The 27,441-nt window shown below is 37.4% G+C and overlaps 1 protein-coding gene across 1 annotated transcript; it reads right to left on the bottom strand.

Moving 5' to 3' along the window:
* Positions 1–397: 397 nt before the first annotated feature.
* On the bottom strand, positions 398–27,441 carry LOC126101435 (methylcytosine dioxygenase TET2). The gene is made up of 12 exons (XM_049912093.1): positions 27,348–27,441; positions 25,839–25,943; positions 25,483–25,725; positions 23,917–24,101; positions 19,202–21,917; positions 17,903–18,078; positions 16,311–16,664; positions 13,831–14,058; positions 11,587–11,741; positions 9,535–9,784; positions 6,550–6,778; positions 398–5,654 (listed from the first exon to the last, which is right to left on the bottom strand). Exons 1-12 carry the CDS (start codon positions 27,436–27,438, stop codon positions 4,528–4,530), a joined length of 5,859 nt encoding a protein of 1,952 aa, XP_049768050.1. The 5' UTR covers positions 27,439–27,441; the 3' UTR covers positions 398–4,527.

Below are 27,441 nucleotides of genomic sequence, written 5' to 3'. Positions count from 1 at the left end.
CCACACTTTAAGTAGCCAGAAGCAGGAGGAGTACTGCTCATACGTAACTCAACTGTGCTTGCGCATGAGCCTGGTGATAACTGCTCAAACAAACCTAATGCAAACGATTGTGATGTCACACTCAATTGGAAGAAGTTTGTTGTTACAAAGTATTGCATAGTCTTTGTACTAAAGCCTTTCACACATTTTGTTGGCAGACACTTGTGGGTACACTGTGTTTTGTTGCTGTAAATGGTGCATTTCCTTTGCAACTTCAGTTTTGTTTCTTTTTCTCTTATTCATATTTTATTCCTCCAGTATTATTCTGCAGTAGTAGGATACAGTAAAATTCTTTGTTAGTGTATCAGTTTGTACCAGTGAGAATTACAAAAAATGAACTGAAAACAAAAACAATGAAAAATTACCAGTTTTTTTCCAGATTTCCCAATTGTCGCAGGGCACATACACCCTGTAAAAAGGAGTGACATCTTGAACCTTGCTTCTATGACAGTTATTTTTTTGACTAGATCATAGTATTGAGTTGTATGTTTTCTCAATGTAAAGATTTATGGACTACAGAGGAGACATCATTTGTAAAACAATGAAGTCAATTCATAATGGGATGTAGGAAATAAGAAATAAGGACATGGCAATATTTTAAGTATACTACAGTCAGTTGACAGGAAAGTCTGAACAACACTTTGGTGCGCTGTTTCATCAAGGATAAATGAAATAACAATTTTTCAGAAATATTCACAAAGTGTGGCTATATTCACAATAAAAAAGAAAACAATTACACTTATTAATTACGTTCACTCACAACTACATTACTTATCATTACTTATTTTATAAGATTACAATTCTACAGGGCTGTTTTATTCTAGACACTTTAAAACAAAGCTTGAAGGGATGTTGTAGAACACATTTGTGCATGTTTGGGAACTGCCTAAACTTTTGTGTACAATTATGAAAAATTTTCCTGCATCAAGAAAAGAAAGTGTACTTCCTGAATCATGTGACAGAAAATTACCACAGACTCATACTTCTATAGTCTTACACAATGTTTTCCCTAAAACTTCAACATTTGTTCATTTTTAATTCAAAATGGGATTTCAGTTACATCCTTTTACACAAAGTGTCAAAAATATATATACAAAGTATATAAATATATATACTCATTATTTATCCATTCTCATGTGAAAAATGATATTGTACTGATAATATATTTTTGAATTTTTCTGTTTCATTGCAAAAGTTTTTCTAATGTGTTTTATAGTATCTGCTTTCTCACACAAAAATTTATGAACACACAAACACTAACAGACTACCATATTTTTTATAAACTCTTTTCACAAAATTATGTCATCTTGTAAAACTAGTCTTTTTTTATTAAATCCAACTTCATGGACAACATCAGATGATATTTAAAAATTAATTTGAATATTTTATTACTTTTTATATATATGCATATAAAACATTGTTCTTTTGGAAGGATGTACACAGTAGTCTAATCTATACAGGGCACACTTCTGTTTTTGTTAATTTTAATGTTTTAATTTTATTACAAAAATGTTGTTTATGGGTTCTTGATTGGGAAACATGGAGCTTGCTAGAAAACTAAAATTTGAAGGCATCATTAAGGGGCCGGATTTGTACATGAAGTAAAAGTTGGCATCTACTGTCACAATAACCTTGGCACTTCAAAGCAGCGACATGTACTAAAGTACTGTGTCACTACACCTAAAACACTACATTTTTAACTTTTTAACTTTTATTACAAAAGGGGCTTAGCATATGTGAATAGGGGATTTATTTTAAAATATATATTAAAATTGTACTTTATTCATGAGCTTCTGAAAGAAAATTTATTATGATTGTGGAAATCATCACTGAGCTATCTTCATAATAAATAAAAATTTAAATTACACTCAAAATAAAACCACAATGAGACATTTATGTACTTTCAAACTAAAACTGATACAAATAGTCTTTTTAAACTACCATAATAAACAAATGATGTCCACATTATATTGTGACTAGGATTTTTTTTCTTTCAAAGAAATGCTGCACCATTTGATATTTTGCCTTTCACTTGCTAATTTTAATTTATGTGTGAAATTTTCTGAATGAATATATGTCTTGAAGACATATCATTAGCATGTGAATGGTAGTCTAAGATGACAATTTGTAAGTAATAAATCGGTATCTCAGAGTATTCTGGCCCACAGTTTTCTAACTTTACACATCTCACAGAAAATCTGAACACATATTGAACACAACACGAGCAAAACAATTTCATACTTGGCAACACACTAAAACATATTAATAAATACTGCTTTCTAACAATGAGATGCATAACTGCCATTATGAGTTTAAAGAAAAATTATGCTGACCCATACAATGAGTTCTCTCTTTTAGAGACCAAATGAGCTTGAGCATTAAATTGCTACAATAACAAAACAAAATGATACCATTTAACAAACATTTCATCTGGCAATATGACCACATTTTCTGTATTCTTATGAAGTTGATCACGTGAACAATAAATAGTTACAAACCAATAGGCTTGTATTAATTACATTAAATGAACAAAAATATGTATAAAATCACAAACATATATGTACAAATAGATCACTTAGTATAAATTAAATTATAAATGAAATATCATATTGTCAAAATACTAGTCTTTTTCATCTCTTAATTTACTTCAACACAGTAATCATGACTCACTTCCAAAAATAGAGCAATCTTTTGGGATTTTGAGTGATTTATTTTAGAAATGCAGGAGAGACAGAGTTTTCCATGGATTTCCTATACGCTAGAATGAGGTGGAAATTGGGAATTGAGGAGGGAACGAAAGAAGGCTCACTCCGAAAGCAAAAATATTTCACCTGCTTTCGCACCCTTTCCATTAAATAAGTTAAAAGCCATTAAAATTTAAAGAAATTCTCAAACAGTCAACTCCTCCATTGTTTTATAACTTGTAAGCAGTCCTGCAAAGGACAATGATTCAGTCAGTTTCTTTTTGTGACAACATGAAAGGACAAATGTATTTAGCTTCAAAATGGCAGCTTTTACATTTGCATTCTGATCACATCAGTGGTGGGCTGAAACACATTCTGTCTAAATAAATAATACACTAGTTTTGAGCTTTTTAAAAATCAGTTCATGGAACTTAATTCAGTGAATCTCCCACTCTTAAAATTACAGACTGCAGCACTATTCTACCACAGCAAGTTAGTAATACATGATGTGAGATCAGTGCATTGCCACAAGGCAGCTTAAATTAGTATATTATCTACATTAGAATAAAATAGTTCAGTAAAATACCTGGGAAACTGGACTAGCTACGTAATGGTAAGAACGACTGCATGCAGACACTTAGAATCTAGACAACAACTGCATAGATTCAGCTGCAACGTTCAGAGTCAAATGGAACGAAAACAACGTATACTTTGTGAGAGTACTTTCAGGTGTGCTAGAATTGTGAAAATTAACTGTGATGTCTGTTTGTCTAAGATTTGAGATGAAATCCATCAAAACTTAGTATTAGGCATCTTCTTACAATCACAGATCAAGATTATGACTTAGACTAAATATAAATTATATTCTCATTTTTAAAATTTTTTTGTTAGATCAGTTCAAGAAGTTGTACCCACACAATAAATGAAATTATTACAGCTGCAGATAAATTTCAGGACGTGTCAGTCAATTTATGTTGACTAGTGGAGGTAGAGGAAATAAGTAATAAAAATAAACAACTATTGGCTTCTGAGATTTCGGACTAGGAAGCATTAATATACAACTGGCAAAACAAGAATGAAACTTAATATGTGAGGACTAGGAAACGAGATAGTTATGTTACCACTTCAAGCTTTTAGTTTAAATGCTTCCACAGTGGTGAAAATCTTGATGAATTATTGACAAACAAAAGAAAAAGTAACCAAGTTGTTTTACCAGAACTGTACTGTGTTACTATGGATTGATAGAAAAAACTGTATCATTTTAGCACATCTGTATGACAATTTAATACAAAATAAGTTAGCATCAAGAAGTATGATACAGTTCTCCCTATATAGCTAGTACAATTAATCAGTGTACTATAAAGCAGATGAACCCAGTATTTGAACACTCTTCGGAGGACTTATAGCAATCATTGCATCATTTGATGCATCAGTTGCAACATATTCAAAATAAAGGTTTGCAAGATGCAAAGTGGCAGCAGCAGTCTCAAAGTAACACTGAAGATGTTTTGCACTGTGTCCTCACCACACTTACTTCCACCTATGTGATACAGCTTATATATGAGCACTCAGCAAGTGTGTAATACACACACTAAATGCACACACTACGTAGTGTCTATTGACTCACCAGAGGAAAACACACATTGTCTTCTTGCCTAAGGAATGAGAAACAAAACAAGTACTAAAGTGATACAGCCTTAGTATACAGAAGCACCTGGAAGTCAAAAGCAGCAGTGAATCACAGTTCTCACACAGTTGTTAAGCTGCAGCAGCTGCCTTCTTATCTGCAGCTGTTTGCGTGGGGCTATCCAACCGCACCACCTTCCTGGTAAGGACCTGTTACCATGCAAGGGTGCATTGGAAACAAGGTTGTCCAGGTCGTGGTCGTATAAGTCGGTGTTCGCATAAGGAACTGTGCCGTGTAGGTGGGAGGACGGTCAGTAGGAGGCAGTGTCGATGGGCGTGTGGATGTCTGTGCAGAGGACGGCGATGAGGGAGTTGAAGCCGATGTTGTAACACCGAGTTTCCTAAGGCGCATCTTTTCTTCCCATTCGTCCCATCCGTGTTTGGCACGGTTTAAGTTTCGATGTTGGTAGAAAACTAAAGATATGCGTGTGGGTCTTAGTCTGTCTGGTCTCCGCAGGGCCGTTGTCGCGTGCAGCTCGTGCTTGGCACACTCGAATAACACAGAGCCATGACCTAAAGCTATGGCCACACCTCCCATTTGTGAGTCCTTGAAACATTCTTCATTATCACAGTAACCTGTAACTTCACCTATTGGCTCTGCACGAGGTGGTTCTGGCACTGGCGGTGGGAAGAAGGGATGAGCATGCCCATACAGATCCCATCGGAACTGGTGGTGGTATGCAGCAGATGCGTGGTAACAAGCAGCAGCAGCTTCTTGCTTCAGTGGATCAGCATATGGATACCCATATCCTTCTGGTGTAGGATAGGTTGGAGGATAGCCATAGAATGGTTGATGTCCATAACCAGTGCCTCCATACCGGAAGTCCCCCCATGCAGGACTTTCCTGTTTGACTGGTGCCTGGGCTGCTGCTGCTGCCGCTGCTGCTGCAGCTGCCTGTTGACGTTGCCAGGCATCTGTTAGTCCACTAACTCCTTCTGAACTTGTTCCCTTTTCACTAGGTGGTGTAAATGGTTTTAAAAAGCTTTTGCTGTAGGTAGACATGGATTCTGTAGTAGCCACTGATGCTGTTGTTCGTGAAGGAGGTCTCGCTTTCGGTACACGAAATGGTGATGCCTGGGTTGGAGATGTGGGGGTGGTTGCAGTGGTTGCAGTACTAGAACTGTCCCACGTTGGCTGTTGTGTCCACGGAGAACCTGGTGAAGGCGACTTGCTAGGTGACGCACGAGGAGCTGTTGCAGCCGTCGCAGTCACTGAAGCGGAGCGCTGAGGGTATGGACTGCTACCTAAAACAGATAAAGGATTTGACCTGTAAGGAACTATAATAAAAAAATCTTGGATTTTGTCTCTACAATTATAACTTACTTCTGACGGTATAGAACACTACAGTCATTCTTCAATGCTGTACAGTTTCTGTAAATGCTTGTAGCGTGAAAGTTACTTTCATCATCACAGTTATTTATTTGTATATAATGTAACTGATCAGTGTGATACAAACTGAGTAATATGGTAACTGTCAAAGAAATTGATATAGATCTACAGAGCCCTTAAGAAGACATACATTTGACTGAGGTATTTATTCCTTTCATGAAAGGAAAGATGTAGGTAGACGTATGGTGTGTAGAGATTTAGCAAATTTTCCTCTGAACATAGAATTCCACACAACGTAGAAAAGTGGTTGTCATTAATAAATGTTTACAAAATATTGGAAAATAATCCAACACTACGGGAAGCTCAGGAATAACGTACTGTTATTTGAAAAGGTATGGAAAATAGAAGGAGGTAGAAACAGCCTAGTGGATGGCAGAACATGGTTCAAGTGACAAAGTTTAGATTATATGTCACATTTAAAATAAGGCAACCCCAGGAACACAGAATTCAAATGTAGAGTACAGTACATTTGGTTAGATGGAAGGGAAATATCTGCTTTGAGAAAAATTTGTACGGAAGCACATATTGGTTCAAAATTAGTGACTGATTGAAATACTTTTGTTAATGATCAATGTTCTAAAAGAAACAACATTATTAGTGATTGGAAAGAGGAAAATGTTATAGCATTTAAATATTATCAGTTACACGAGTAAATATAGTAGATGGAACCTAAAAGGGAGAAGACTGAAAATTTATTTTATAAGCTTTGAAACCACAGGATGTCTCAACAGTGGAGTATATCAAACTCACCCTGCCACTGCTGCTGTGGTGACTGCTGTACAAATGGGCTGGTACTGGGCTGCGGGCTCCCAACAAAGGGGTTTCCTGCGAGGCTGCTCGTGCTGTCTGGCTCGAATTCGGGTGTTCCCCAGCCCCACGGGCGATGTCGAGGGTGGTACATATCGGCTGCGGTAGTCCGTGCTTCGTAGCCCCAACCCTGGTATACGGGCATTGGAGTGTCCAGTACAGTGGATGAGACCTGCAGATGCACATATGCTATACTGAAGAGTAAAGCAAGAAACATACATCTCATTACTTGAAGGATGAACTGTCTGAAGTGGGGAAAAAACATAACAAAACATTTAATAATTTGGTTTTGGTTGTAAAATAGCCTTTGTTTATTAACTCTTTCCTTATCGTACATAAAAGACACCATTCTTCTTGCCAAGTTTTGTAAGTTAACAATCTTCCTCTGGTATAGCTTGCACATTAAAATTTCCAAATAAAATTCCAGCTTGCATCAACATCTGCATCTATGCTCTGCAACCCACTGTGAAGGGCATGGTATAAGGTACTTCTCATTGCAGTTATTAGAGCTTCTTTCCATTCCATGCAAATATGGAGCACATGAAGAATGACTGTTTAAACATCTCTGTGTGCACTGTAATTAATCTACTAATGGAAATGCCATGTGGCTAGGGCCTCCCATCGGGTAGATTCTTCACGTGGTGCAAGTCTTTCAAGTTGACACCACTTCAGCGACTTGCGTGTTGATGGGGATGACAGGATGATGATAATGATGATAAGGGCAACACAACACCCAGTCCCTAAGCAGAGAAAATCTCCGACCCAGCCAGGAATCGAACCCAGGCCATTAAGTATGACATTCCATCACGCTGACCACTCAGCTACCAGGGGTGTACAATCTACTAATTAATCTACCTTATTGCACCACCACTTCATTTAGTGGTCTCTACAAAACAACATACATATGCTATATCAAGAGAGAAACTTTGTCATTTTTAAAAAATATAATAAAAGTCCATGCAGCATACGGTGGCAACGCACAGTGACCAGTTATCATCCAAAGTGCTGGGCGAGTTCATCTGGTTGTTAGGAAGTGGGGCCGACATTGTTTCCTCTCTTTCAGCCAGTCCGTGATAATGGAATCAAGGTGCACACCCTACAGTATTTCTTAAATGATTTTGCAGAAACTACATGGAAATAAATCATTTTTGTGTTACTTATAGCTTTCTATGTTAGCTTAATGATGCGGTTATTGTGGTATTTGCATTCAAGTTACGGCTTGTATATAACGTAACTGAGCAGTTTGATACAAACTGAGTAATATGGTAACTGTCAAAGAAATTGATATAGATCTACAGAGCCCTTAAGAAGACATACATTTGACTGAGGTACTTTGACTGAAATTCAAAAATATTTGAAATGAAAAATAGGGGTCACTATGATTTTGCATTTGGTGCATATTACATAATATGTTCCTGTGTATGAATTTTAGCTAAGATATTGAATTTTTCTTTAGCCTTGGCTAAAGATCTCTATATGTCAACAGTCTCGATAAATTGATCTGATGTAGCACACTCACTTGTGATCTTGCAAGTCAGCAATAAAACCAGAATGAAATAATATTCCTCAAATTTCATAAATGGTTTGAGATATTTAAATAAGAGTTTGATAAGTAATAACACGCAAAACAAGAATATTTTGTCATATGATTATTATGCACAACTTCCTCATCCACCAAGTTATTCCACTAACTACAGACTTTTTTGATGAAACGATGCAATTTTTGAGGATGATCAATAGCTGATGAAATGAGAAATGCTGTGGGTTTTGGAACAGCAAGGTGAAGACATTACACATTTACTAGGGATGTGCTTTTTCATATGCTATTGACCTTACCTTTCCTCAGTTACTCACTTAATAAACCACAGTTTCAGAATTGTCTCACAGTTGTATCTGCACATCATGTTAGTGAGGTGACATTGTGTAAACTCCCTTGTGTTTTGGCAAAAGCAGCAGATTTTAACATGGCAACAATAGAAATAGAGGGTTCACTCAAAATTTGTTACTCATGATGCTTCTCTGGAAGTTACAAACAGTCAAAAAGCTAGGCAAAAATAAATCACTGTTTTTGTTGTATTTTCAGCTGAATTCTTTCTAGATACTAATCAAAGCAGAGGTAACAGTAGATCTTTTTGAATGGTCACCTTGTAAGTGAGGGCATGGAGGGGATCAACGTGATATGTGCAAAAAATGTGAGCATAGGCGTCAGTTTAGAATGGCACTTCCCCTCCAGTGTACAGCATTTTCCCTGAAGGGCCTGCCTGCAACCCCCATCACTACCGCTTTCCCCATGCATGACTCACTGATTGTGCATCTACTGGACACATTATTCTGCACACAGTCTAACAATTGATGTATTTCTGAAAGAGGTTAATGTACACTACTTGTTCCCTTACTCTGATCTAGTTTCATTATTGTTTGCCTTGTAGAAGACAGCTGCTGTACTTGGATCTGTATTGGATTCCATCCTGACATTGTCCCATTGGTGTTTTCGTGTTACACTTCTGAATAGCAGATGGCAACACTAAGCTGTTTGTTCCCACTTGCCACAATATGATGTTTAACAACAAAACTGGTCATTTTTAGTGTCTTCCTGTTAAATGAGAGCTGACTGATACAAAACTTCCACTGTTCGTCAACTGCATGCTTTGGTGAAGAGGGAGACTGGCACAAATAAATTAAGCTTATAAACACAACCTCACTTATACTGGCAGCAAGATGGAAGTTGACACCACTCTAGTCTGCAGTACAAAAAAGACAGCCTCACTAGGCTACCATGGAAAAACTCCTTTAAGTGGAATATTATGGTTTCATAACTTAGAAACTCACATTATCAACTGGGGAAAAAAAGCTTTTATAAGTTATTTGCAATGATCCACAGAACATATTATTAACTGATTGAGAATTGCAGTGTGAATTAAAACTTACTTGTGAACTCTGCAGCTGCGCCTCCATCCCTTCTAGCATACTTGTCATTACATCGGCTCCCAGACCAGCTCTTGCAGCAGCTGCTGCAGTTGCTGCTGCTGCCGTAACACTGTTGGTGGTATTTGCTGATGATGTATTTGTTTCTTTGGGAGGCTTTATGACAGCATCTGGCTCGTCTTCTTTGCGCTTCTTGCCGTGTCGTCGACAAGGCTGAAGTGGAACTGAGCGAACTCTGACTTCGCATGGGTATCTATAGCAGGCAGAAAATTTGGCACTCAAATTTGAGATGATGTACTAAATTATCCATAATTATTAATCCAAAAAATATCCAAGTATCTCCTCTAAGATGCTTAAAATCTCAATTATCCATTCCTTCACCCATAAACATGTGGTGTTGGTGAATGTAGTTTACAGCAGATCAAAGTTTCAAAGCAGGAGTCCTTGGCATAGACAATCATTCTTGAAAGCATTAAAAAAATGTATGGTCTCCTCAGCAGATGTGTCAAGTGTTCCCAAGCCCAATAGGTGCACAAAATTGTACAGAATTTCAAGCAAATAATAGTAAAATGATTATCATTCCACATAAAATAGACAAAATAAGTGTCTATCCAAAAATAACAGAGGAAAGTACTACATAGTACAGTATGCTATAGCTATAATAGGCAACAAGTATAGTGATTAGATTGTTCAATCATAGAAACGAAGGGGAAATTATGTACTCCTAAATCTGAATGTCACCCATTAGGAGCAATCTTTAGAAGTCCACAGCATTGGAAGACAAAGTTAATTCCTCTTAGAACAACTGGCAGATAATTAAGGTTTCTTACAGGTTTGTCCACACTTCAGTGTTTTTTGTGGATAATTAACAGTGATATGTCCTCGTAGCATTATTTAATAAGTATGTTATCTATTGAAAAGCCTGCTGCTGTGCTGAAAAAGTTCATGGTTAAACTTCATGTACAGCTTTTTTAACAAAAGATTATACATAACACCAATAGTTCAGAAGTACTGCCTGAAATGTTACATAGTATTCTCATATTTTTCCAAGACAGAGGTTGAATGATCAAGGTTAGATACAGTGGTCCAGGAAGACCATAAATTGAGAAACAACATACTCATAATATATAGAAAAGAAACAAAGCAGGTAGAGCAAGATGGTTGACAGAAAAATTTATGGAAATATAATAATAAAGTATTTTGCAATGCAGGTTTTTTTGCATCATGTTTGGAGAAAGATACACTGAACCTCAACAGCAGCTTAGCAAGGAGTTTGATAATGGTTTTGTGATAAATTTCAGCTGACAAAAAAACTGAAATTTATCCAGGACATTCTTCTGAAGATATCAAAATATGAAAATTTCCTCCATGTTAATTTAATGAATGCTGAAACAGTTCCTGCTGCTTCTTTTCCAAGGAGAAGTTAGTTAAATGACTGAAAACTGATAGATTCAATGCCCCAAATCATGATGACTGATAGGGCAATGAATGCCTGTTTCTTTCTGTGATCATCGTAGTGAGTTGTGCTTCACATACAAATTCTTTAAATAAAACATTTCTTTGGGCTATGCAAGAATAACCATAAGAAAAAACTGTAATTTAGTTTTCTGCCAGTATTATTTTCCTACTTGTGAGGCAGCAGTAATTCATAAATTTGTTGAAACTTTTCAAATGTGGAATGGTTGCTGTCCCTCTTACCTCCTGATTTTAAGTGGCACTTTCCATTATCACTACATCTGCCTTTCCATGTATGATTACCACATAACTCAGAGTGTTCATAGTAATTATGCAATCAAGATTTAAATTTGTAGTGGAATAGAGGAAGATCTTTCGTGTTGATTCTACTGTAGCAGAACTGTTCTGAAATCTCTTAATGATAACTTGTGTTTTATACACAACTTTGTTAGTGACTCCCTTTTAATCACAATAAAGTCTCTTGTCATTTATAGTATAATTGCTCTAATACAAAAGGGTGAAACTGAAACTTTTAGCTCAGTGCATTAAGGAAGTGATAAGCAACCGAGCTGTGAATTAGTGATGACAGCAAGTAGTTACTTTGTGAGAGCCTCGATGGCCCCGCTCTTGACCTTGGCCTCCTGTGCTTCCTTGCTTCCAAACTCGTCCGTTTCATCCATGATGTACAGTGGAAGTACATGTAGCTGCTCATCATCTGGCTTTGACAGGTTTCGATGCTTTGTTAGACTCACAACCTGAAAAATAACAAAGTTTCCTGTTGTGCGTACAAATACATTTACACATAATAGTGCTTCGAGACAGGACTTTTTCATGTGGAACTACTGTATCAGCAGTGCCTGCTTTCACCTATAGTCTTTATTTAAAAACCACATTCCCTCAAAAAAGGATGTTCTGATTTGTGGGAATAGAAGTGCTGAAAACCATGGAAAGGGCAAGATGCACGAGGATGAATATGGCCCACATAGCATTTGCTGCAGCACTGAGACAATGCACAAGTGCTCAAAATAAAACAAGGCAAGAAAATGCCTTCACCTGGCAATGAAATGATCTTGTTACAAACAATGCGTATATTCTTGGTGTCTCATTACTTTCTTCTTACTACCTAACTTGAGATTGCCCAGTCAAGACCCGAGACATCATCATTAGCTCTAAAAATGTGTAGGACAGTGTAACAGCAATAAGCGATTAAAAATGCAAAGAAATGACATTTTACACATAGTGCAACTGTTGCCTCAATGCCAAAGTACAGTAACAGATATGGCAATTGAAGACCATACAAGTCGTCTTAAAATAATGGCAGTCAGCACTCCTTTGTTGAGCTACATGTTGCACAACTTGTCATCCACTAAATATATCTGAGGTAGCAATTTGTTCATTGCAATCTTCTGTCATTCACTATAGAGGCTTTTTGGATTTGCAACCATACTGCATAGAGAGAGATTCCCCAGGAATGTGTGACTCTTAATGTTGATTTCCTGTTATAATGTTAATAATCTCTGATTGTTTTGTGGGGATTGAAGGGACCAGACTACAAAGGCCATTGGTCCCAAGAATCTCTGATTACAGCATGCAAAACATATTCTTTTGTGGTGCTTTCATACAAATGTTAATGTACTCGTAATTCTAAACAAAAATAATATGAGCTGTGTATGTATAGTAATGGTTATCTTGAGTAGATTTGAGCTATACAATTTTGAACTTATGAACAGAAGCAACAATTTGAGAACTGCAATTGTCTCTACATATATGAATGGCACTGTCAAAATCCATTTCTGCACCTTCAAACTGACTTGCTTTCACACACTTGTTTCCTGAAATTCTTATCGACAAATCGCAGTTTTGATGTAATTATTTTGGAATCCAACTACTACATTTATCCTCTTACAGAACTATGATCAGGATGTCTATCTTAGATATATATTATTTCAAGCATATTTTTGCCAGGTGTTTGGGAATCAATGCCTTTTTATTCTCTATCCATCCTGTCTTGATTTTAGCTGGTTCCTCATTCTATGTTTATATTTTACCTCCTATTTTCTCCATGTATAACACAATTTAGACTTCATTTTACTTTCCGCTTTTCATTTTCTCTCTTTTGTATCAGTGCTAAGGAGCTGATGTATTTGTCACATTGACAACAGTGAAAAGACTGTGAAAGAGACATTTGTCAAAGGATTAATAGGGCTATAAAAATTAGCAAATATTTTTGTACCAACCATGTAACCAGACTTTAGGAACTGTACTTTTCACATGTCCCTGTATCATAGGCGTACCGTGAGTACCTCGATTCAGAGTACACTGAACTCAAGTACCATGGGCAACAATGTGTCAGCCAGTGGGTTCACCATTGGTTACTGCAGACAGATGAGCAACAGTGCAGCAGTTCAGTGCCAGACAGTGGTCGGTGAGCAGCCATATGACATCAACACCTCACTGTGGTGTGCAGTAGAAGTCACCTCATAGGTGTATCTCAGCTCATAAGACACCATGGGCACTGTGGTTACCTTAGGCCCAGGAACTCTGCCAAGTGTGGGAAAATTTCAATTGGACTGATAATTTCAGTATACAGTGGCATATGCTGAAGGCAGAGTATGAGTATGCTTAGAAACCACATCACCTTATGCATCACACTTCATAAATATCTCCATTCACAGTGTTGCTGAGAGGTTCGACCACTAATCTTCTCATAGTTGTAAAACATCTGAGAAGTACATTCTATCATGCTAAAACATGTTTTGTATTAATATTGTGTATTGAAAATAGTATTATATGGAACTGTACAATATTTAGATACTTTATTAAATTTTCTAATACTATACTTACCACAGTGCACCCATTATTCATGTTGTGCAGATCTCGATGAGAATGGGCACAGAAGTCAAGACAGGCTGTGACTCCAGAAAATGGCCTTCCAGGCTTGAATCCTAATCGGCATTCAGAAGCTTCTCGCTCAAACTGAGTCTGGTTCCGAAATGCAGCTGGGGCAAGTGTCTGATACAGTGGTGACAGGAGAGTTGCTAGAACATGCATTCGCTCCTCCACCTCTTGCTCCTGCAAAAAAATTTCCTGACTGTACAATCTGCTGTCTGTGTGTTGACAAAATAAAAAGAAACAAGTGAACCATCCCCCAAAATGGAGAACATCTTTCATATTTTAATACCATCTAAGTTTAGCACTCAGATTTGTGCTGGATAGATGAAAAACATTGCCAGTGTATAGTTCATAATGTGACTGATGTAAAATCACTTTGTCAGTTTAAATAAGCAGTGAAACACTCATAAGAAATGAATTAGAGATTTTTTAAGTATTTGACAGCAAAGAGCATCGGCTGTGTGAGTTAGAGACTTTTTTGGAGCTCTCATTGTGAAGATGTCATACTTTTCTTTCTGTGATAGAGAAAAATCCTGAGTGGAATAAAAACGATAGGGTGAATAGTGATAACCACACACCATATAGTGGAGATGCTGAGTGGAATATAGACACAAAAACAGTAATTGAAATATGTAACTGAGCTTGTTCAGCAAGCATTTTCAAAATCTGCGATGAAATGATTTACAGATATACACTTTCAAGTGTAATGAAGTAACTCAAACACTCAGTACCTTTACAACTTTAAGGAAAATTAATGTGCAATGCATGTCTATGTATCAGAAAATGTTTAATCACATTTAAGCTCGAAGGTGACATATAAATCTAATACATGGCAACCCAATGCAATACTTTTTTAAACTACTTGCCAGTACATCACAAATTTTGAGAGTTCTTTAACTGAATTCTACCTCCAAAATTAAACATCATGACAACTCAGTAAAAAGTTAATAATCCAAATTAATGTGACTAATAGGGTGGTCAGAAACAGTCTGTAAAGCTTGTAAGGGAATCTGTGCTGAAAAATAATTGTTAAGAAACAATTTGATAAGTTGCACCATGTCTGAGTTATTTAGCATTGAAGTTAGCCAATCAGATCACCATGTAGGCAAATTCAAGAAGCCTGCCAGAGCAAGTGTTGCCAGATGTGTTATTTATTTGGTTTCCAAAGATCTGAATGAACACAGCTATTGCTAGTCTAGCTTAAATTTATCACTTCTGTAAAAGGCACACTTTAACTGGTAATGAGTATTTCCACAAGTGATAACTCATGGACCTACAGGTGCAGTGTATTACAGCATTTTAGTGCCTACAAGTGCTTGAATTTGCAATTTCAACAACCTGATTGACTAATTTTACTGCTAAATAACTTGAGAACACCACAACATACTATTTCTTAGCACACTCTGCCTTGTAACATCCTTACAAGCTTTTCAAACTGTTTTTGACCATCCTGTATAGCAGCTGAGAAGGCATTAATATTACCTCTCTAAATGTTGCATAAGAACTGCTGCAGCTGTTGTAAATCCTTTATTAAAGGTACAACCAGTTTTGTACTTTAAATTACATCATCAGGTGCAAATATTATAGTGATCAACCCACTTTTACATTCTGAACACAAAACTTTCTTCAAATATTTGGAAATTTCACAAAAAGTGATAGTATTGGATTAAAACTTGGTAATGAAACTGGACCCCCAGCTGAAGCCACAGTGGGAGGGAACACTGACTGTGTTCTTGTATGGCAGTCACAGCATTACATCCCCCTCTGTAGCTTCAGTTGAGATTCCAGTTTCATTGCTGCATTTTAATTCATGACTTTTGCTTTTTGCAAAATTTCCAAATTTTTGAAGAAGGGGTTGGGATCAGACTGTAAGAGTTCCTTGATCACTCCAATATTTGCACCTAGTGATGTAATTTAAATTATGAAACTGCTTGAGCCTTTAATAAAGGATTTACAACAGCTGCAGCGGTTTTCATTCAACATGCAAAAGTTTGGCTGCGGATACTCGCCCAATAAATTGTTATGTTATGCCTCTGTTAAAAACTGTGAAGGTTGTTTTACCATCATCAGCCCAATTGCTTATAGTTCAATAACTTGCCCCCATGTGTGACTTAACACGCTATTATTTTACATTTGCTAGTACCGGTACCCATTGCACTGGTCTGTCTTTTTGTGAAATTAACACATTTGTGATTCAGATTTTCCTTTTCATTCAAAACACACACTAACTGAAAGTAAAAATATATATTTGGTTTCAGTTCATTTGCTTTGATTCTATATTGTCTTTGATCAAGATTACTACAGCCATTATTGTAAAACATGGTCTGATATATCTGTTTTCCTGCAGGCTGAAGTAAATGATGTTTGCTTACATTAAAACACATTTAGTTATCTGAAAAAAATTAGTACTTTGTTTCAGTTTTGACACTCACCTCTGAACGGACTGATAGCCTGAATTTGCGCACTGTCTTACTACGGGCATACTTGCATCCATTGTAGTACATAGACCATGAACATCCAAAAGAAAAAGAAGCACCACATGTGTCAGGATCCAATCCCTGACAGGCACAAGTACGAGGTTCATTTGTGGCACAGCGGCGAGTCGTCGGCAGGCCAAAGCGATTCAACTTGTGCGTTAAGAGACCATAGGCACGATCAGCCTCAACAGCTGGCACACCTTCCCATGCAACCATTACCACTACTATCCATGCTGTAGAACACTTGTGACCCTGGCGGTGTTTTACAATACACAATATTTTTTCGTCTACTGAAGAACGACGTATTATCTGTAACACAAATTACAAAGATTTGCACTAAATTTCACATCAGAGAGAACATTTCTGATAAGTCATCCTTTCTAAATGAATCGGTCTGACAAAGTACGTTGCTTAAATAATGTGCTGAGGATACATGTCAAATTGGAGAAATGTGGACTTTAATTTATATACTACTAGTTTCTTCTTTCAGAATTGTTTGAAGATGAGTGTGAAATTTAGTCTTTCTAACATGTTGTGAGTACAACCTTAAACAGCTTTACATAATGACAATGAACATAATTTCTGATACTACTGTTGTCTGTCTTATTTTAGGTAAAAACAGTATTTTAAAATCTCAAGCACACTATTTTATCTTGTGTGAAACTCTTTGTACAGTCTACCTTAGTGAAATGTATAAAACATAAGGTTCATAACCAACAATGGATGAATGTTCCACTTGAGAAGCATGAAAACTCAAATTTTATGTCAGGACAGGTTACCATTGGTACCCACCATATGCACAGATTTTAACTGACAAATATTACTTCTAAAAATTGACCCAAAGGAAAGAGGATACTTGATTAACAAACAGAAAGAATGGCCTTAAACTAAAAAGCACAGAGTTCTATTTAAGCCAAAATGTCAAAACAGACTGCTCTTTTGTCTCAAAGTCAGTGATATATAACCCCTGTCCCCCTGTGTGTGTGTGTGTGTGTGTGTGTGTGTGTGTGTGTGTGTGTGTGTGTTAAAACAATATATTTTTGCACTTTTTGCGTACATAGGGCCCTTCATGTTCAAGGAAGACTTACAACAGCAAAAAGGACGAAAAAGGAAGACATTTCATTAGAGAATATACAAATACTACTACTGTTTAATCGCACATGGAGTGTACTCTACTGGTATAAGCAACTATGATATTTTAAGAATTGTGATAATTTTAATTGCACGCAGAAAAGTAGGGATAATTTCAAGGAGCATTTTATACTGCTCAGTTTTAATGGACCTTTGCAAATCCAGAAGTTGTTAGGAGATGAAAGTTTCTGAAGTCAAGAGAGATCAGGCCTAAATAATAATGTAGAGATCAGGCATAACTAATAATGTACGTAGTGGATGTCTAAAGGCAATTTTATCTGAATTCACATATAGCAATTCTTTACAGCAGTGCTCATGTAGCTTGTAATTGAAACATAGCTGTCATGAGCATTCTTGTGCACAAGACACACACACACACACACACACACACACACACAGTAATTTTCTCAACTCACCCATTTGGCCAGTGGACACCCCTGCTGAGTTTTGCCTTCTTTGCCAGTGTAAACAACTTTCTCAAAACGGATGGCTTTCCCTTGGAGACCTGTCCTTGACTCTACATCTTTGCGTAGGTCAGGAAGATTTGGACCTGCTCCCAAGTGAGTGTAGTAAGAGCCTGGTTCCGGTGGGCCTTAACAGAAAAGAAAAGTTGGTCAGTTTATGTTACTGGGTGTTAATTCTAAAATACATGGGACTAACACTTCGAAATAAACAGAAGGTAAATGATGTATCATATTAACTCTGAATATAGATTTAACTCTTCATATTATTTAATCATAAATTTTCAGACAACTGTCAAGTTACCTGTTTGGTTTTGCAACTAGAAAACAACAGAAACTGAATTATGCAAAGCTTTTAAATTCCAGCTCTTGTAGAGTCTTCCCAGTACTCAAAAATCCAATTCTTTACACGGTAGGTGAGAAATAAATTGCTCTGCTTAAGACCTTCCTACATAAGCATTCGACATACATTTCATCTGGAATTCTGTTGGTGTATGGTGCCATAATTCCAAAATTTACCCTGCTTTAAATGCATACCACTGATCATAATTACTTGATGTTCACATTTCCACTACGACAATATCTTTTCTAAACTGAACCACTTTATACAGATATGTGGTGCATGTATTATGACTGCAAAGTTTCCTGTATCTTCTTCACAGTGAGTGTACTTCTATTTGCTCTAGATAGTGAATGACGTACATCTGTTATCTCTCATCTTTTTCCTTTGTATATATTTTACCAAGGTAGTGAACAGGGCTTCCCCAGTACTGAGAACTCTCCTTACTACATCTTATTTTTGGCATTTCTGTTTGCTATATCCAGTAAGAAAACCAGTGAGTAGCCTGTTGATATTTTCAGTTCTATTTATTAATAAGATACCACATTACATATGCTCCCTTCAGATCAACTAGTGGAATGGGAAACCATGGTCTCATGACAAAAAAAGTTGTGAATGAGTTTATTTGTTAATCATTAAGATATAATGTGCAATAAAATAGTATAGTAATTGATCTGAGTTTTAGAACTGGTACAAGTATTTTTCTCTTTTGTTTTTTATTACATTAAATTGAAGTTTCAGGAAATCGAGTACACACTACGCAAAAGATTGTCACTTATATGTGAAATTTATATCCATCTAATTAGAACTAACATTAAAACCAGTGTTATTTCATGTGAAATAAACAGCTTTATTTCTCTTAAGAAAAATGTAACAAAGATTGATTTCCTTCAGTGGTGAAATGAGATACTTACTTTTGTCAGCTGTAAAACATGAGCAGTCAGGAACTTCAGTACGAGCATTGTTTTTCAGCCTTTCAACATGTTCTTGCAATTCTCTTGCTGCTCCAGATGTTGGTGTGGGAGGTCCATCACCCCAGTTTTGGCCAGTGTCTAGCTCGTCTGCTGTCTGAAGACCTTGGCAGCAGCCATCACGAAGGTGTTCTGGTGCTGGCGTATCAGTTCCACCACGTCGACAACACCACGAACCTGACATATTCTCCAAAGGGGTAGGGCCTCCATCTCCTTTGAAAGGATAAGTACCTTTGGAATGAGACGGAGACATTGGTGGTGTCTGTGGCCTCGCCTCTGTCTTCACTGATTGTCCATATGTGTTATTGTCTTGCTGTTCTGGCTTTTGCTGAAACACTCCTATACCCATTTGTTGATGAAATGATTTATTGTCCATAAATTCACCACTTTCATATCTAGTTCCAGTCTGAAAATGCCTATCACTTGGAGGTGCTTCCCCCATTCCAGTGACAGTTTTCTGACTATGCAATGATATACCTGTGTCTTGTTGACATGGAAAGATTCCTTCATTTGATTGTTGGTGAAAAGGCACTGTTTGACCTGATTGATTTCTTTCTCCTCCTTGTTGCTGATGATGATAAGCATGGACATTGGTCGCCTGGCATTTAAATCCTGCTGGAGCCTGCCGACATTGATCATACGATCCATCTGCAGGCTGAAGAGGCTTGAATGCTGTCTCCATAACCTTCTGCTGTTCCTCATATGATGTCTTGCTTTCTGGCTGACACTTAAATGCTGATTCCACATCCTGTTGACAGTTGAAGGCAACATCAATACCAGGTACACATTTGAAATTTGTGTTGCTATTATTGGACTGCTGTTGGGTCTTGAAAGTTGTGCAACTATCTTGTTGATAATTACAGGCTTTTTCATTTCTCTGGGGACATTTAAATGGTGATTCTGCTGTTTGCTGTTTTTGGCCATTTTCAGGTTTAAAGCTTGGGTCCGTGTTGAAAGGAAAGTTAAATGTTGATTCACCAAGCTGTTGTCCCTGAAAAGTTGACTCAGTTTTCTGCTGGCATTTGAAATTTGGATCATTCTTTTGCTGATTTTTTGCTGTGGTATCATGGTTCTGTTGATACTTGAATAATGACTGGTTATTCTGATGGCAAGCAAAGTTTTCATCTTGAGGATGATGACTGTTAGAGGTGGATTCAGTGCTTTGAAGAGATTTTAGTTGTGGATCCAAATTACTTTGGGATTTAAAAGAGGCCTCTGTGGTCTGAGAACAATTGAAAATAGTATCACTATTTGACTGTTGTTTGAATGCAGGGTTGACATCTTGCTGCTGACATTGAAATGTGGGCTCATTACTTTGCTGCGGAAGAGTAAATACTGCTTCTGGCTTTTGCTGACATTTGAATGCCGAATCACCACTCTGTTGTTGACTTTTAAATGGTGATTTGCTATTCTGTTTCTGACACTTATATCCCACATCGATGTTTGGTTGCACCTGGAATGCTGTCTCGATATTTTGCTGAGTTTTGAAGCCTGTATCTGTTTCTTGTTGCTGGCATTTAAAACTCATCTCTGTGTCCTTCTGTTGATCTCCTAACCCTGTCTGAGTATTTTGCTGGTGACGCTGATGTAGTGTCGTTTCACTGTTCTGCTGGCACATGAACGACGTTTCACTATTACGCTGCTGACACTCAAATGCCGAGTTATTGGTCTGTTGCATTTTAAAAACAGTGTCATTAGTGTGCTGTTGCAGTTGGAATGCTGCTTCATTATTTTGTTGGCACTTAAATGCCGAAACAGGATTGTTCTGTTGTCGATCAAATGCCACTTCGGCATTCACTGTGCGTTTAAATGGCACCGTTTCTCCTTGCAGTGTTTTAAATACTGATGCACCCTGACCTTTGGAAGAACTCTCTTCAAAAGATTCAGACCTATGTTGCTCCATTTTTTCACCTGCTGCCTGAGCAGATGGCGAGTGCCAGTTGGCAGGGCTAAGACTATTTCCACTTTTCCTTTGTTCCCTTTCATCTCCACCAGTGGCATATTTGATAAAGTTCTCCATTGCCGAGAGAGCACCAGCATCCACTTCAGGACCATTTCCCCCTACCCAATCCCACGGGAAGCCACCACCCTCAGACGTCACTGTGGACGGATGGTTCTGAGGATGGTGGCCTCGCACTAAAAAATTACCGTCAGAACTTTCATGTGGGCGATCTGTGGAAAAGGCTCCATTAAGCTGTGTTTGTGCTTGCTGGTTGTACTGCTGTTGGTTAACTTGTTGTTGTTGTTGCTGCTGCTGCTGTTTGTTAAGTATCATGGTCTTCAGTCTGCTATTCAAATTCGACCTTTCTCGAAACGGAGGTTCCCCTCCAGGTTCTGGCTCATTTCCTTCCTGCGACTGCCACCCTTGCTGCTGGCGGCTGCCCTCCCATAAGTCCCCCATGATGTTTTCCTGGCCTGGATACCTACTGGAGCTAGAGTTCTGTGAACTCTGCTGTTGATGTTGGTGTTGCATTTGGGGGTGGAGTAGGTATCCAGGCAAGGCGTTTGGGTGACCGGTAGCATTCTGTGCCTGATTACTGTAAGCATTTGCTTTATTTGTGCCACTGTTGACCAAACTGTCTGTGCCACTGGGATCCATGTGCACAGAACTGCTCCTGCTAGTGGGGGTTGTCGACGGAGGGGGTGCCATTGTCACATCCTAGAACAATGAATTTGTTGTTTATTTTGCAAAAATACCATGTTTATAATTTCTAAGAAACATACTTTGTTCATAATGTCTTAAGCACTATGTTTTGTAAAATTATTATTTTCAAATAAAGCTTTCGAAATGCACTACACTGCATCATAAAACCATTTAAGACTGTTGGCACTGCACCTCTCTTTCTGAAAGACATGAACAATAACTGAAAAGGTACAAAAATCACTTCAAAATATCACTCTGCAATGCAACCTTAAGAAAAATGGGCATTGAAATCAAGCAGGAAGCTCTTTATTTAGTGAAAAACAATTAAATACTTGTGAGCCTTTTCAATCTATTCATGAAGGCTTCCACATAGATCAGATTTTAGATTTATTTTTGCAAGAAACACTCTGCACTGGCTGTAGAATACTTTGTAATAAAAGTCATGACCAGTTTCATGCCACTAGCAGATGCATCCTGAGGTGATAAAGATTCTTTTTAACAGGTCATTGCTGTATCTTTATCACCCAAGGATGCATCTCCTAGTGGCATGAAACCAGTTGTGACTTTTAATAAAAAGTATTCTACAGCCAGGGCAGATTATTTCTTACAAAATGTGGAAGTTTGACTGCAGTTGCATTTTAGATTTAGCTCACCATTAAGAACTTTATTTAGAAGGCACTGTTCTGTGAGAGCAGCAATCATATTTCTACAAAGGATTCCTGAGAACAGATTTTTTGGGACAAAATTAATTGTTATGTCATTGATACTGTCTCAGACTAATCATTGCAATCAGAAAGCTTTTTAATGATCTAGGTCTTTTCAGCCAGTCACACAAAACAATATTTTGTCGACTAAAAATCATCAACAGAGGTACCACATTATTTGTCTGAAGTATGCCATTTTCTGCCAGTTCAGGGCTGTGTAACTGGGAAGTGAAGAGTAGTTTTGTGCAGAGCAGCAGTCAGATAATTGGTACAGAAAACTAAGCAGGAATCAGAAGCTGGCTGGTTGCATCCCTATCACAGAAGTACTTATATGCACATTCTGTAATGTGTAATAGGATATGTAGAAAATATGTCCAGTTGATTTTCACTCTGGATGCATTGATCAGAGTTGCCAACAATTAGATGACTGTCCATCTATATGCTGCCCTTTGGGGAAACATTCATCATCTAAGAGTAAGTTGAATAATACAGGAGATTTCCAGGACTTATTAAATAACAGAGAAAGTATCTTGTTTCACAAAGTACCATTATTCATATTAATTTTAGTATTCAAAATGTTGCTTAAGTAAGCACAAAAACTTATAACAGTTTAACAATAATTGTTTAATAATGTATCCCTTGACTCCTACCATGTCCCTGAAGAAACCCATCATCATCCTCCTGGTCTTAATCTCTGTTAACATGCCCCCCTCCCCCTCACCTTGTTCATTATCCTTTTTATTGTGTGTGTGTGTGTGTGTGTGTGTGTGTGTGTGTGTGTGTGACTCTGTACTTATTATGTGTGGACTACAGTTGGCATTCTGTGCACCAGTTTACGATCTCTGACCTGATCATCATCCTCACTACTGGTGGGGCTGTATCATCACAGGGTCTGAGTGTCACACCCTTTCTTTTTAATCTTTCCCGACATATCCTCACCTCCTCTAGAAAGAAACTATTAGTTCTGAAAGTGAGGTACTGTGTATCACTTTCACTTTTAATTAAGCACTAGAACATAGTAATTCAACTTACAGACTTCCATTCCATGTGTGCCTACACACACACACACACACACACACACACACACACACACACACACACACACACACACATTTACATTTTCTCAGTACTGTGGTCCAACCCAAGCTCCTTCAGTCTGCAATGTGTCTGTGAACTCTGAAGAGAAACTACCATACTCTAGCAGTTGCTTCAGTGCCCTGACACTACAAAATGTTTGGTTATCCTTCATCATTCCATTATTTTTATTCAGCCTTTAATACTGTGTTACACATTGTTACAGCACGAATTACCTGTGATGGGTTGTAGTTTCCATTAACGTATTCTCGTTGTTCTGAGAACTGACTACCTGGTGAGGCATCTATGTACTGGTTTCCACCATTGACAGTTCCATTTCTGTGCACATTGGCATTGGACCCTCCGCTGACTGCCCCCCCATGACCATTTACAGGACCATTGGCTGGAATGCCTGTAGCACCTGTCAAGTGAAAACACTGGTTTCAGGCTGGATCTCTACACCAGATCTAACATTTTACATCATATTTAAGTGACAGAGATTAAAAGGTGGTATCAATGAAAAATATGTCACATTGAAAATACATATTAATGTTACCAAGGCAACTCTTTGAAATTTTACATATTTATGTTAAATCTCTTGTAAATTCTGTAAATGTAAAGTAACTGGGCATATTATACTGCAGAAAACAAAAATAAGGACAATAGGAATACAACCTGAGAATGGTGACCGAGAGAGAGAAAGAACAAATTGCTACAGAGTGAGAGGGGGGAGGGGGCAATGGAACAACTGGAAGAGGTTATGTTTCATAAAAAAAACACTCATATGTCATTGACTAATGGTAAAATGGAATTGGGTAAACAGGAGCTCTAAAATAAACTGAAGTGCGAGAAAGATGAAAAAAAATATTCAATGGAAAGAGGAATTCTGCCTTATGCTAAATGTTAATATGTAACAACAATTTTACAGTTAGAAAATAAAAAAATAACCCACTGAAAATAGCACAAAATGTGCTGAAACATTTCTGGATGAAACAAAGCAGAAAAAAAGATGTCTTGCATAAGGCGGAATTCCTCTTCCCATTTTGTAGCAAGCACGGACATAACAAGAAGAGCTGCAACACCACAAGATGATTACAAATATTCAAAGAAGTGAAAGGAATGGAAAAAGACACGTGGTAAGTTATCATAAGGTAAGGTTTAGTTTGGATCACAAAATGTTTATATCAGGTCTTTAAGTTGTACTTATCAATAATTGGAAGAGTGTGATACAGAAAAGGGACTCAAATTTTTTCTATTGGAAAGCAGCAGCAAAACTGTGCACTATGGCCTGTAAATTACTTATTTTGCCTTGGTTACCTATTTTTCCATGACAGATATAACTGACAGTATTTGATAGTTCTACATTCCATGGAAGCATACAAGTACATGGTGGAGCCATAAATATTTAGAATACTACACTACTGGAGCTTTGCAAGCACCTAGATCGTAGACAATCTGGACCACATAACTGCAGAGTTTATATGGACATTGGAACTGTAGTAACAATTTTATCAATTACTTAAACAGTTTTCAATTGTTGTGGCTTTTCTGTATTTTAATGAGCTGTAATTGCCTTCAGTGTACTATCTACTTCAGAATGTCTATTTCTGATTACTACAAAATGTTGTAGATAATGATTTAGTACTTCTCAGAGAAACTCTCCCTTAATAAATTACAATTAAAGAGATGAACAGAGTATCAGTGGCAGAAGAAGTGACACTGATCTATCAAAACTAATGAAAACCTGTATTCCATTGATATTTTCCACAGCTGCTGTGTCAGAAATAGCACGTATGCCTCACCTGAATGGTTTGCCTGTTGCGGTGAAGGCTGTGGGGTGTGAGGCTGCGAGTAGGAGCCACGAGGCGCCTGAGCCTGTGCCGGTGACGAGGGGGGCCTGCTGCCGTACTGTTGCTGCGGTGCCTGCTGGGGCTGCTGCTGTGGCGCCTGCTGTTGTTGTGGTTGCGGTTGGAACACAGCTGCGGTCGGGGGTTGCTGATCGAACACTGCCGTCTGTGACTGCTGTGGCTGGGGCTGGTAACTTACTGAAATGTTAATAAAACTCTTCAAGTTTGCATGTGTGCAACATAACAAATTTTATATAAAATCGTACAAATATTCATAAATAGTAAGTAACTTCTGTAACGATCATCCTTACCTGTCGGTTGATGGTAGGCAGTGTATTGTGTATGGTGGTGATATCTCAGATCATCCAGTTGTGGAGGTAACTGTTGAATGAACTGCCCTTGCGGTGTCCATGCAGCTGGAAACAAACAACAGTTGTTGAACATACCTTGTACATCCTTCTTACAATTTTCTTCTCCCTTATTACTAAGCTTATTTTTACTATAATCTGCAAAAATTGTAACAAAGTGCTACACCACATACTTTTAGGACAGTGTTCCTGAACACATGTCAGAAGGTGTGACTACTTCAGTTTTATGATTTTATGATGTAATCCTAAAGATTTTTACATTTAAATCTTTTGATGTGTGCACGGATTAGATACTATATTTGTTACGTCTTCTATTTCCATTAATACAAGATTTTGTAATAATGATCATTAAAGAGAATGCTGCTGTGTCCAGTGTAGGCAATGAGCATAGCTGTGTAGGTCCATTTAAGCAGCTAGCCCAATTCCATCTGTACCTTTGGTCTGACAAGTATTCTTCATTTATATGTGCAGATACTGCAGTTTTAGTGCCTGGATTTATGAGTACATAGGACTTCAATACTAGGTAAGTTGATGAAAATGAACTCTTCTGTATGTTTTTACTTATATAGTTGGGCAGATGTAGTATGTTATAGTGCAGTCTGATGATTTTCCTCTTGTTTTATCTACAACACCAATGATGGTCACGCAGCAATTGAAATTGATTTGCAACAGAAATAAGTATCTCTGCTTCAACAACCAATGCTAACCCTCCTTTTGTTATTAACATTGTAACAAAGCATAAGCATTACACAGATTTAGACGTGGTATTGGCCTCTTTTGATTTATACTATGCTGATCTACTTTCCAGTATTTTAACATCATATGAAGAGAACAACATAATCAAACACAACAGTGGTGTGTCTTCTATTCCATTTAAAATAATCCTTTATATGAGAATATATATCCAGAGCAATGTAATTTGTTTGGATTTTGGTCATCTGACATTCAGCATTACCAGTTTCCCATTACTAGTTTTTCCAAAGTTATTAAGCAAAGTATTTGTATGAAATCTTAGTATTAATCTGCTGCATTCATAATATAGACAGGTGAATGGTACCAATTCTTCATTTTTCATGAAAGTTCAGTTTTTAAACAAAGGTTGAGGCAATTAATCGATTCATAATATATTTATATAGAACTTTTAATATAGTACAGCTAACTTTCTGTTCTCAACACAACTATTAGCTGTAACATTTGGATAATTATTTTCATAATAATATATCATTTTGGACATACATACAGGGTATTATAATCACTTTGCTCTGCTATTGCTGAAAGGAGAATCACTATCCAAACCTTAAAGTTAACCGGAAGTTCTTCAAATCTTGCAACTGTATTACTCCGCACTTGTTTAATTACTTTGCATTAGAGCAAGTGTAAGATGTTTTAAAATCTTTCCTCACAAATACAATTAGAGTTTAATCAAATTTTGCCTCATAAATAACAACTTACCAACACCATTTGGATCGCCAGCAGCTGCTGGGTGCCAGACAGAGTTAGTGTAACGTTCCCTCAGGGGTGGTGCAAATGCTGCCTCAATCATACC

This window comes from Schistocerca cancellata, chromosome 9 (genome assembly GCF_023864275.1).
Source record: "Schistocerca cancellata isolate TAMUIC-IGC-003103 chromosome 9, iqSchCanc2.1, whole genome shotgun sequence".
NCBI classification, from domain to species: Eukaryota; Metazoa; Arthropoda; class Insecta; order Orthoptera; family Acrididae; genus Schistocerca; species Schistocerca cancellata.
Note: the sequence above shows the minus strand (reverse complement) of the source record. Positions and strands in the feature narration are given on the sequence as shown.

What these genes read in the sequence shown, in the direction of transcription:
- LOC126101435 (XM_049912093.1), bottom strand. Translation starts at nt 27,438, where the DNA reads ATGATTGAGGCAGCATTTGCACCACCCCTGAGGGAACGTTACACTAAC. An exon ending in TGCCTACCATCAACCGACAG is followed by an intron (nt 25,726 to 25,838) that starts GTAAGGATGATC and finishes TTAACATTTCAG; the next exon opens with TAAGTTACCAGCCCCAGCCA. An exon ending in CGCAGCTGCAGAGTTCACAA is followed by an intron (nt 6,779 to 9,534) that starts GTAAGTTTTAAT and finishes GTGCATCTGCAG; the next exon opens with GTCTCATCCACTGTACTGGA.